Below are 13,131 nucleotides of genomic sequence, written 5' to 3'. Positions count from 1 at the left end.
CTCCTACCTTATGGTATATGAATTTCTTGTTTGTCTTTTAGAAAGTTAACTTTCAAAAAAAATTTTAGGGATAATATATATGAAAATAGGTGATCTTTAGAACAGGGATTCCCAACTCCCAAGCCACAGACCAGTACCCATCAGTGGCCTGTTAGGAACCTGGCCTCACAGCAGGAGGTGAGTGGCAGCAGCAGCAGCAGCAGTGACGATGATGATGATGATGATAATGATGATGATGACAACTGAAGACTTATCTGTATTTACTGCCACTCCCCATTGCTTGCATTACCACCTGAGCTCCGCCTCCTGTCAGATCAGCAGAGGCATTATATTCTCATAGGAGCACGAACCCTATTGTGAACTGTGCATGTGAGGAATCTAGGTTGTGTGCTCCTTATGAGAATCTAATGCCTGATGATCTGAAGTGGAACAACTTCATCCCCAAACCATCCCCCCCAGCCCCCCTGTATTAGTCTGTTTTCACACTGCTGGTAAAGAAATACCCAAGACTGGGAAATTTACAAAAGAAAAAGGTTTAATGGACTCAGTTCCATGTGGCTGGAGAGGCCTCACAATCATGGCAGAAGGTGAAAGGCACATCTCACGTGGTAGCAGACAAGAGAAGAGAGCTTATGCAGAGAAACTCCTCTTTATAAAACCATCAGATTTTGTGAGACTTATTCACTATCATGAGGATAGCATGGGAAAGACTTGCCCCCATGATTCAGTTACCTCCCACCAACTCCCTCTCACAACACTTGGGAACTGTGGGAGCTACATTCAAGATGAGATTTGGGTGGGAAAATAGCCAAACCATATCACCCCGCATCCATGGATTGTCTTCCACAAAACCAGTCCCTGGTGCCAAAAACATTGGGGGCTGCTGCTTTAGAAGATGTTGGGCATGGGAGTTTGATATTGCAAAGAAATCAACACCAAGACGGAGGATCCCTCAGCAAGACTAGTTTACTTTCTGCGAAAAGGGTGTACTCGTCAGCAGTCCAACCACGAGAGCACGCTGAACAAAGGAGTCGAGGACATTTATAACCTTTACATCCTGATGCAATTCCCTAGAGCTGTGTCCCATTCCCATTGGCTGGGATGGGACCTCACACTCTAAACTTAACTCTATTGGCTAATAATTCAGAACTTTCCTAAATAGGGAGAAGGGAAAGAAGACAAAGAAAAGAGGAAGTTAGTGATAAGAGGTCAGAGGGGTTTCCAAAAAAGCAATGGCAAGCACCCTAATTCCGGACTCATTTAGCCTTATCTCAACCTACCAGAACAAGTTGGAGCAGCCTCGGAATATACATATACAAACATTTAACCAAGGAATGATAAACCCTTTATGGATTAAGAAACTTTGAAGAACTTCTCTATTCCCTACAGAAGACATGATATTCATTAAAAGGTATTGGGACAACTAAATCTGGAAAATAAATGCTTATTGCACACATATTAAGATAAATTTTAGATGGATTAATGAGCTTATACAATGAAATCGGGAGGAGGGGGGAGGGATTGCATTGGGAGTTATACCTGATGTAAATGATGAGTTGATGGGTGCTGACGAGTTGATGGGTGCAGCACAGCAACATGGCACAAGTATACATATGTAACAAACCTGCACGTTATGCACATGTACCCTAGAACTTAAAGTATAATAATAATAATAAATAAATAAATAAATAAAAACAATGGAATCAATAATTACTATATAAAAATACTGGTTCATGTTTTTTGTTTTTTTGTTTTTGACCAAGTCTTGCTCTATCACCCAGGCTGTAGTGCAGTGGTGCAATCTCAGCTCACTGCAGCCTCCGCCTAGTGGGTTCAAGTGATTCTCGTGCCTCAGCCTCTTGAGTAGCTGGGACTACAGGTGTGCACTACTACAGCCAGCTAATTTTTGTATTTTTAGTAGAGATGGAGTTTTGTCATGTTGGCCAGGCCGGTCTTGGACTCCTGGCCTCAAGTGATCCACCTGCCTTGGCCTCCCATAGTCACTGTGCCTGGCCTGATTCATGTTTTTAAAAATTATTTGTAATAGACAAAGTTGGAAACAAAGTGTATAACAATAGGAAATTTATAGTAGATCTATACTATACAATGGTGTGTCATGGTCATTAAATGTTCTTGAAGTATGTTTATTGACATGGATATCTTGGAAAGATGTTCATAATATATTGTTAAGTAAAAAATAGTTTGTTAGAGAATTAGGAAAGAGCTAAGATTTACTGTAATACTGAATGTTTACTAGGTTCTAGGCACTGCTAACTTCCTTGCAGCTTTTGTTTCATTTGACTGTCACATGTGATCCTGTTTTTGCATATGTATGTGTATCTGTGTGTGGGTGTGTGTATAAATATATGCAAACCTATCTTCTATGAATGTATATGTGAATAAGTATTTTAATGCTTTTTAACAGCTTTATTGAGGTATAATTGACATAGAATGAACCAGACATACTTAAAGTATCCAATTTGATCAATTTAGGCATTTAAATATACCCACAAAATCATCAACACAATCAGTATAATGAACATATCCATCACTACCCAAAGTTTCCTTTTTTTTTTTTTTTTTTTTTTTGAGACAGGATCTCACTCTCACCCAGGCTGGAGTGCAGTGGTGCAGTCTAGGCTCACTGCAACCTCCATCTCCCAGGTTCCAGCAGTTCTCCTGCCTCAGCCTCCTGAGTAGCTGGGGTTATAGACATGTGCCACCATGCCTGGCTAATTTTTATATTTTGAGTAGAGGATGGGTTTCACCATGTTGGCCAGGCTGGTCTCAAACCCCTGACCTCAAGTGATCTGCCCACTTCAGCCTCCCAAAGTGTTGGGATTACAGGTGTGAGCCACTATGCCCAGTCTCCAAAATTTCCTTTCTAATACCTCCCTCTTTTCTTACCCAACCACCACTACTATGCTGCTGTCCCCAGGAAACCTGTGTCTGCTTTCTTTTTTTTTTCTTTTTTTTATTTTTTGAGACTGAGTCTCACTCTGTCGCCTAAGCTGGAGTGCAGTGGCACGATCTCGGCTTGCTGCAGCCTCTGCCTCCTGGGTTCAAGCAATTCCTGCCTCAGCCTCCCAAGTAGCTGGGATTACAGGTGTGCACCACCACGGCCAGCTGATTTTTGCATTTTTAGTGGAGATGGGGTTTCACCATGTTGCCCAGGCTGATCTCAAACTCCTGGGCTCAAACAATTTGCATGCCTCAGCCTCCCAAAGTGCTGTGATTACAGGCATGAGTGAGCATGCCCAGCATGATTTGCTTTCAGTCTCTATAGATGGTGTTTTCTAGAATTATATATTAATGGAGTCATACAGCACATGCTTTTTGGTGGTGGGGCTCCAGCTTTTTTTACTCAGTGTTATTTTGGTATTCATGTATGTTGGCTATATTAATAGTTCATTCTTTTTTATCACTAAGTTCTATTACATAGTATGAATATATCATAATTCATTTATTCAGATACTGATGGACATTTGGGTAGTTTCCAGTTTTGTGTGGACATATGCTTTCATTTCTTTTGGGTAGAATTGCTAGGTCGTATGGCAGGTGTATATTTAACTTTTAAGATACTGCCAAACTGTTTTCTAAAGTGATGGTACCATTCTATTTTTCTGTCAAAATTGTGTGAGAGTTCCATGTGGTCTATATTCTTGTATTTCCCTGATGATTAATGATATTGGGTACCTTTTCATGTGTTTGTTGGTCATTCATGTATTTTGTGAAATGTCTAAGTATTTTGCCCATTTTAAAAGCTTAGACTGCCAGGCGCAGGGTCTCACACCTGTAATCCCAGCACTTTGGGAGGCTGAAGCAGGAAGATCATGAAATTAAGAGATCTAGGAGACCATCCTGGCCAACATGGGGAAACCCCCCCTCTACTAAAAATACAAAAATTAGCTGGACAGGGTGGCACGCGCCTGTAGTCCCAGCTACTCAGGAGGCTGAGGCAGGAGAATGGCTTGAACCTGGGAGGCGGAGGTTGCAGTGAGCCGAGATTGTGTCACTGCACTCCAGCCTGGGTGACAGAGTGAGACTCGGTCTCAAAAAAAAAAAAAAAAAAAAAAAAAAAAAAAGCTTAGATTTGTCTTTTAATTGTTTATTTGTCAGAGTTCTTTGTTATTGTAGATAACAGTCTTTGGTCTCATATGTGTACTGTGAATATTTTTTCATAGGCTGTGGCTTGCTTTCTTTTAAGATTAGTACTTATAGTATCCTGTCCAAGAAATCTTTTTTTTTTTTTCTTTGTCTTTTTCTTTCTTTCTTTCTTTCTTTTTGAGACAGGCTGGAGTGCAGTGGTGTGGTCTTGGCTCACTGCAATCTTGACCTCCCAGGCTCAATGGATCCTGTCACCTCAGCCTTCCAAGTAGCTGGGACTACATGCATGTGCCACCGTGCCTTGCTAATTTTTCTATTTTTTGTAGAGGCGTGGTCTCATTATGTTGCCTAGGCTGGTCTCAAACTCCTAGGCTCAAGTGATCCTTTCACTTCAGCCTCCCAAAGTGCTGGGATTACAGGCATGAGTGAGCCACCATGCCCAGCCTCAATAAATCTTTCTTCACTGGAAATATACTGTAATGTTTTCCTATGTTTTCATCAAGAAACGTTATGGTTTCGGTTTTTAGGTTTAGGTATATGATCTATTTCAATTAATTTTTATGTACAATGTGAGATAATGGTTGAGATTTTCTTTTTCGTATAGTTGTCCAGTTGTTACAGCATGATTTTTAAAAAGACTTTCTTTTTACTAGTGTTTTGACTTAGCACTTTGAGTAAAAATGAACTATGTATGTGTGGGTTTATTTCTAGACTGGTCTTTTTTGTCCTATTGATTTGTATATTCTAATTCCAATACCATACTGTATTGATAACTGTTGCCTTTTTATAAGTCAAAATTAGATTGTTTAACCCTCTAAATGTGTTCTCCTTTGTCCAGATTATTTTGGCTATTGTAGATCCTTAGTACTTCCATATAAATTTTAGAATCAGCTTTTAAATTTCCTTTTTAAAAGCTTGCTCAGATTTTGATAAAGATGTCATGGATCCATCAGTTCAACTGGGGAGAACGGACATGTTAACAATATTGAGTCTTCCATTCTGTGGTATATAAAACGTGATACATCTGACATATCACTTCATTTATTTAGGGTTTCTTTCTCTCAGCATTTTTGTGGGTTTTCTTCCTTTTTCTTTTTTTCTTTTTTTGAGACAGAGTCTCTCTCTGTCGTCCAGGCTGGAGTGGGAGTGCAGTGGCACAATCTTGGCTCACTGCAGCCTCGACCTGGGTTCAAGCGATCTTCCTGCTTCACTCTACCATATAACTGGGACCATGGAAGCCACACCCAGCTAATTTTTATATTTTTGGTAGAGATGGGATTTTGCCATGTTGACCAGGCTGGTCTTGAACTCCTGGGCTCAAGCAGTCGTCTGTCTGTGCCTCCCAAAGTGTCAGGTGTGAGCCACTGCACCCAGCCCAATTTTCTTGTTTTTAGTGTAGAGATCTTACCCATCTTTTTAAAGATTCATTCATAGAGATTTTATCTTTTTGATGTTGTTATCAATGGTAATTTTAGGCTGGGCGCAGTGGCTCATGCCTGTAATCCCAACACTTTGGGAGGCCGAGGTGGGCGGATCACCAGAGTTTGGGAGTTTGAGACCAGCCTGACCCATATGGAGAAACTCTGTCTCTACTAAAAATACAAAATTAGCTGGGCGTGGTGGTGCATGCCTGTAATGCCAACTACTTGGGAGGCTAAGGCAGGAGACTCGCTTGAACCCGGAGGCAGAGGTTGTGGTGAGCCAAGATTGCGCCATTGCACTCCAGCCTGGGCAATAAGAGCGAAACTCCGTCTCAAAAAACAAAAAAACAAAAAAACTAATTTTAATGTTCATTGATAGTTTATAGAAAAACAATTGATTTGTGTCTATTAACCTTATATCCCACAGCTGGCTGGGTGTGGTGGCTCATGCTTGTAATCCCAGCACTTTGAGAGGCCAAGGTGGGTGGATCACCTAAGGTCAGGAGTTTGAGACCAACCTGACCAACATGGTGAAACCCTGTCTCTACAAAAAATACAAAATTCGCTGATTGTGGTGGTGCGTGCCTGTAATCCCAGCTACTGGGGAGGCTGAGGCAGGAGAATCACTTGAACTTGGGAGGCGGAGGTTGCAGTGAGCCGAGATCGCACCATTGGACTCCAGCCTGGGCAACAAGAGGGAAACTATTTCAAAACAGCAAAAACAGGGCGAGCACGGTGGCTCACGCCTGTAGTCCCAGGATTTTGGGAGGCGGAGGCGGGCGGATCACGAGGTCAGGAGATCGAGACCATTCCGGCTAACACAGTGAAACCCCGTCTCTACTAAAAATACAAAAAAATAAGCCGGGCGTGGTGTCACATACCTGTAGTCCCAGCTACTTAGGAGGCTGAGGCAGGAGAATCGCTTGAACCCGGGAGGCAGAGGTGGCAGTGAGCCGAGATCACGCCATTACACTCCAGCCTGGGTGACAGAGTGAGACTCCATCTCAAAAAAAAAAAAAAAAAAAAATAGAAACCGTATAGCCCACAGCCTCGCTAAATTCATTTATTCGTTTTGGTATTTTTTTTTAGTTTTTTTTTTTTTTTTTTTTTTTTTGAGACGGAGTCGCACTCGTCATCTGGGCTGGAGTGCAGTGGCGTGATCTTGGCTCACTGCAAGCTCGGCCTCCCGGGTTCACGCCATTCTCCTGCCTCAGCCTTTGGAGTAGCAGGGACTACAGGTGCCCGCCACCGTGCCCGGCTAATTTTTTTGTATTTTTAGTAGAGACGGGGTTTCACTGCGTTAGCCAGGATGGTCTCGATCTCCTGACCTCATGATCTGCCCACCTCGGCCTCCCAAAATGCTGGAATTACAGGCATGAACCACCGCGCCCGACTTTTTAAGATTCTTTAGGGTTTTCTATGTACACAGTATCTTCTGCAAAAAAAACCCCCACAGTTTTACTTTCCTTTGCAACTTGATTCCTTGTGTTTCTTTTCCTCATCGTACTGTACTGACTAAGCTATGGCAGAAGATTTAACAATGTTAGCCTCTGAATGGGTGAGATTATAGGTGTTTTAAGATTTTTCTTCTTTTTGTTAGTATACATTTTCTAATATTTCTTTAACAAACATATATTGCTTTTACAATAAAATATTTTTCAAAAAAGAATAAGTATGAAGAAAGGAAAACATGCAGAATACATTTAAGTTTAAAAAGCAGAATATAAATTCATTGAAGAGTTTTGATCCTGTAAAATATTTATATAAGGGATAAATACTTGAATGGATTATAGGGCAGTGGAGATCCTTGATTTTTTATAATAGTGATTAGTTAATTATTACAGATATTGACAGGAACAAAAATATTTAAGTGTAATTATTTTTTACCCTGTTTTTATCTCTTTCTTCCTAGGAAATTCTTTTGTCTTGTTTTGCTTAGCTACTGAACTATTGTGCTAAACAGAAAATGGTCAAAATATTATTTTGAAGCATCACAGAGAGGGCTGCAGATGACTTAAGAAAGTACGGTGGCTCACGCCTGTTATCCCAGCACTTTGGGAGGCTGAGGCAGGTGGATCATGAGGTCAGGAGTTCCAAACCAGCCTGGCCGTCATAGTGAAACCTTGTCTCTACTAAAAATACAAAAAATTAGCCAGGCGTGGTGGTGGGCACCTGTAGTCCCAGCTACTCAGGAGGCTGAGGCAGGAGAATCGCTTGAACCTGGGAGGCAGAGATTGTAGTGAGCCGAGATTGCACCATTGCACTCCAGCCTGGGTGACAGAGCAAGACTCCGTCTCAAAAAAAAAAAAAAAGAAAAAAAGGAAGTACATTGTGCTACCGGGCATGGTAGCTCACACCTGTTATCCCAGCACTTTGGGAAGCAAAGGCAGGCAGATTGTTTGAACCCAGAAGTTTGAGACCAGCCTGGGCAACGTGTCATAATGCTGGCTCTACTAAAAATACAAAAAATTAGGTGGGCGTGGTGGCATGTGCCTGTAATCCCAGCTACTTGGGGATACTGAGGCGGGGCGATCCTCTGAGCCTGGGAGGTCGAGGCTGCAGTGAGCCATGATCGTGTCACTGCACTCCAGCAATTGGGGAGGGAATAGGAAGAAAGTTATTAGTGCTTAGAGGTCTGAGACTAGGAAAAGAGATGAGTAAAAATGATTTTTAGGGTTGGTTATATATGCTGCTATTATGAATAGGAAAAAAGTTATTAGTGCTTAGAGGTCTGAGACTAGGAAAAGAGATGAGTAAAAATGATTTTTAGGATTTATTATATATGCTGCTATTATGGAAGGAGAAAATTGCTTTCTCAAAAATGTTTTTGTTCTTATGTTTTCATGGCATTTTGAAGTATGTGTTTGTTTCTTTTGGCTGTGATAACATGCTGAGCCTGGTTGGATTTATTGCTGTTGCAACTTTATCTTCTTGGTCTGTGAGGATGTGACATTTGTAATTTTGATTATTTGCAAACAATTCAGTGGTTCATGATTGGTGTAATTGGAAATATAACTACCAACTCTGATACCAGTATGCAGGAGTGTGTCACTTGGCCATTGAGGGAACTAAGTTAACATGCAAGCATGTTAATCATTATTACTTAGACAAGTTAGGCAGCAATTTTCATAAATTTTCAAAAAAACAACAGCACCTTTATTTTTGTGTAGAAAATAGCTATTGAGTGTAAGAGAGCCAAATTCTGTGATTGCTGGAGAGGTATGAGGTATTGTGGTATGAGGATATGCACAGGACACAACAAGCTCTCAATGAAAATTGATTGAGGAGTCTTGGCTGTGTCACCCAGGCTGGAGTGCAATGGCGTGATCTCTGCTGTCCGCAACCTCCGCCTCCCGGATTCAAGCAATTCTTCTGCCTCAGCCTAACAAGTAGCTGGTACTACAAGCACGCACCACCACGCCAAGCTAATTTTTGTGTTATTAATAAAGACGGGTTTTCACCACGTTGGCCAGGCTGGTCTGGAACTCCTGAGCTTAGGTGATCCATCTGCTTCAGCCTCCCAAATTGCTAGGATTACAGGCATGAGCCACCGTCCCCGGCCTGACATTCCTATATTTCTGATTCTGGGAATTTTCAAGTCTCTAAGTATATCACATAAAAGACTGTGATATTAATTCTGGGGAACCTGCTGACTGAAAAGATTATTGAATTAGATATCAAAAGATGAGCATTTTAATCCCAATTATGCCACCTACTAGCTAGATGGCCTTGATTAAATTACCTTACATTTCTGAACTTCATACTCCTTTTGTAAAGGGGAATAAGAACTTTGGATCTGCCAGGCTGCTAATTATATGGTGCAGATTGTACTCTAGTGAAGAGTAGCCATCTGGTTAAGGGAAGGGAGGGTGTGGCTGAAATCCGGGGTACTCTGTGCAACAAGCTGTGTACCTTAGCATGGGGTGTGCCTAGAGAAGGCATGCCTTTTTCAATCTCTCACAGAGGCCCATCTGTTCACCAAGTAGTGCACAGTAGCTCTGCAGCTTCTTGGGGGCGACGGGGGCCGGGGGTGAGACCCTATTAATTTGCTCAAAGATGCTGTATAGACCATGGTGGATCTGGGCTGGGCGCGGTGGTTCATGCCTGTAATCCCAGCACTTTGGGAGGTCGAGGCGGGTACATACCTGAGGTCAGGAGTTTGAGACAACATGGTGAAACCCAGTCTCTACTAAAAATATAAAAATTAGCCAGGTGTGGTGATTCGCGCCTGTAATCCCAGCTATGCAGGAGGCTGAGGTTCACTTGAACCCTGGAGGCAGAGGTTGCAGTGAGCCAAGATCGTGCCACTGCACTGCAGCCTGAGCGACAGAGATAGACTCCATCTCAAAAAAAAAAAAAAAAAAGACAATGGTGGATCTGGCTATGCCTGCCTCACAGGATTGTTATGGAGAACAATGAGATTTGTGTTAAAGTACTTTGAAAAGTATAATGTAACACAAATATAATGTCTTATTTACTGTTCATCTGTGGTTTATTTTAGGGTAGATACAACAAGAATTGAATACTCCATTCCTTTAAGAGAAAACTGGGCACTACCATATTTTGCATGCCAAATTGCTGCACTTACAGGCTATTTAAAAAGCAACTTAAATACTTATGGAGAGGTAAGATACAAATCTGTTTTATCCATTGCAGCTAATTCTAATGTATTGCAAATGTGGTACATAATAGCAAATAAATTTTAGTCCTAGTAAGAATTAAATAATATTTAATGAAGCCTGGTTACTACATATTAAAAGGTATAGTTAGGTAGTTTTCTTACAACACTGTTACTCTGTAATCTGATTAACAGTCAACAAGGAGAAAGGAGATGTTTTATTATTTTAATATAGTTAACTTGACAAATATATGAAGAATCTCTTATTTTGAAAATCTGTTCCACTGTTATTTTATCACTTCTCGGACTTCTGGAACATTGATGGCCTTCAATCGCAATGATTTAAAGATATATTAAACAAGATGTAGAGTGACCACAAATGACAGCAGTGTTAACTTGGATGGCAGCCCTGCATATTCTGTTTCTTCTCATGTTTTCTGTGACTGAGGTATAGGTAGGTTGGTAAAAATTTCAGGAGACTTTCCCTGGTAGTTTAGATTCTTACATTGTTATTGTTATTGTTGTTGCCACAGCCCTTTTGGCAGTTAGAAAAAGCCTGCAGAGTCTGTCTCAGGATAATGATTTTAGGCCAGGCGCTGTGGCTCATGCCTATAATCCCAGCACTGTGGGGGGCTGAGGTGGGCAGATCACTTAAGGTCAGGAGTTTGTGACCAGCCTGGCCAACATGGTGAAACCTTGTCTCTAATAAAAATTCAAAAATTAGCCAGGTGTGATGGCACACACCTGTAATCCCAGCTACTTGGGAGGCTGAGGTGGGAGGATCGCTTGAACCTGGGAGGCGGAGGTTGCAGTGAGCTGAGATCGCACCACTGCCTTCTAGCCTGGGCAACAGAGTGAGACCCTGCCTCCAGATAGAAAAAGAATAATTATTTAAAATGCATAAAATGATTATAGAGGCAACCAGTTATATTGAAATTGACTGAATTGTAACAGTCCTTTGATAGTCTTCTTATTTGGGGTTAAGAATTCCTGGCTAGAAAAAGAGAGCAGAGATTATTAAACCTGGTTGTCCAGGAAACAGGATGTACTTATGGGTCCTTTATAAAAATCTCTGAAAAAATGTACTATTGTTTTCTCCTTTCAGTGGTGACAAATGTCCTGAGCATAGCAAACTTTATTATTTCATTTTTATAACTAGCATTTCCTTTTTTGTGTATAAAATAACATGAACACATTTCAGCTTTGTGGTCTTCCTTTATGTTGTATTTGTATAAAGATCTTTCTGCACAAGAGTATATTTTCTTTTTTTTTTTTTTAGACAGTCTTACTATCTGTCACCCAGGCTGGAGTGTAATGGCGTGATCTCTGCTCACTGCAACCTCTGCCTCCCAGGCTCAAGCGATTCTCCTGCCTTAGCTTCTTGTGTAGCTGGGATTACAGGTGCCCAGCACCATGCCCAGTTAATTTTTGTATTTTTAATAGAGACGGGGTTTCACTATGTTGGCCAGGCTGGCCTCGAACTCCTGACCTCAAATGTTCTGCCCTCCTTGGCCTCCCAAAGTGCTGGGACTATAGCTATGAGCCACTGCACCTGGCCAAGAATATATTTTCTTTAATAGTCAGAGAGTCTATGATTGAATATTTTCCTGTTTGATTGTACAGCTGTCTCTTAGAGAAGAATAGTGCTTCAATTGTTAAGTAAAAGAGTTTAGTATAGGCCGGGTGTGGTGGCTCACGCCTATAATATTACCCAGCGCTTTGGGAGGCTGAGGCAGGCGGATCCCCTGAGGTCAGGAGTTCGAGACCAGCCTGGCCAACATGGCGAAACCCGTCTCTATTAAAAATACAAAAATTAGCTGGGTGTGGTGGTGCACAGCTGTACTCCCAGCTAGTTGGGAGGCTGAGGTGGGAGAATCGCTTGAACCCAGAGTTGGGGGTTGCAGTGAGCTGAGATCATGCCACTGCACTCCAACCTGGGCAACAGAGTAAGACTCCGTCTCTAAAAAAAAAAAAAAGAGTTTGGTATAGCAGAATGAACTGCCTAAGTTTCTTTATATTTACCTTTTTGTTTGTTTCTTTGAGACATGGACTCGCACTGTCACCCAGGCTGGAGTGCAGTGGCATGATCTAGGCTTACTACATTTTTGACCCATCACCCGTCTTCCCCCAATAATATCTTGCATGAAGAAATTGGCATTGATATAATACTGTTAATTCAGGCACTGACTTTCTTAACATTTCACCAGGTTTTACATGTACTGCTTTTGTGGAAAGTGGGTGTATAGTCATATTAGTTGTTATCACATATATACATTTGAGTAACCGTCATCATAATCAAGACATAGAACTCTTCTCTCACCACTAAGAAACTCTTGTGTACGTTAATAATCACATCCTTCCTCTAACCCAAACCTCTGGCAACCACTGATCTCTTCTCTATCACTATAGTTTTGTCACCTTGAAAGGTTATATAAATGGAATCAAATCATGTAGTATGTAACCTTTTAAGATTAGCTTTTTTCACTCAGCCTAATAATGCCCTTGACATCCATGTGAGTTATTACCTGTGAATACTTTGCTCCTTGCCATCACTGAGCAGTATTTTAGCAACATGTTTTTTTTTTTTTTTTTTTTTTTTTTTTTTTGAGAGGGGGAGTCTCTTGCTCTGTTGCCCAGGCTGGAGTGCAGTGGGACAATCTCAGCTCACTGCAACCTCCGCCTCCTGGGTTCAAGCGATTATCATGCATCAGCCCCCCTAGCAGCTGGGACTACAGACGCACATCACCACACCCAGCTAATTTTTGTATTTTTAGTAGAGACGGAGTTTTACCATGTTGGCCAGGCTGGTCTCGAACTCCTGGCCTCAAGTGATCCACCTGCCTTGACCTCACAGAGTGTGTCCGGAGTTGGTTCTTTCCAGTGGGTTGGTGGTCTCGCTGACTTCAAGAATGAAGCTGCGGACTGTTGGGGTGAGTGTTACAGCTTTTAAAGATGGCACGGACCCAAAGAGTGAGTGGTAGCAAG

General features: G+C 41.6%; 1 protein-coding gene and 1 long non-coding RNA gene across 3 annotated transcripts in view; both read left to right on the top strand.

The window, feature by feature from the left end:
• Positions 1–13,131, top strand: part of LOC126960869 (uncharacterized) — a 289,975-nt gene that overhangs the window by 243,685 nt on the left and 33,159 nt on the right. The gene's annotated exons all lie outside the window — the stretch shown is intronic.
• DPY19L4 (dpy-19 like 4) overlaps positions 1–13,131 on the top strand; it is a 74,853-nt gene that overhangs the window by 30,706 nt on the left and 31,016 nt on the right. For both annotated transcript variants that reach the window (XM_050800494.1, XM_050800495.1), the window contains one exon: positions 10,030–10,153. In XM_050800494.1, coding sequence (XP_050656451.1) covers positions 10,030–10,153 — 124 coding nt within the window. The remainder of the gene's footprint in view (positions 1–10,029; positions 10,154–13,131) is intronic.

This window comes from Macaca thibetana, chromosome 8, assembly GCF_024542745.1.
Source record: "Macaca thibetana thibetana isolate TM-01 chromosome 8, ASM2454274v1, whole genome shotgun sequence".
In the NCBI taxonomy this organism is placed as follows: Eukaryota; Metazoa; Chordata; class Mammalia; order Primates; family Cercopithecidae; genus Macaca; species Macaca thibetana.
This window is presented reverse-complemented; position numbering and strand designations above follow the sequence as displayed.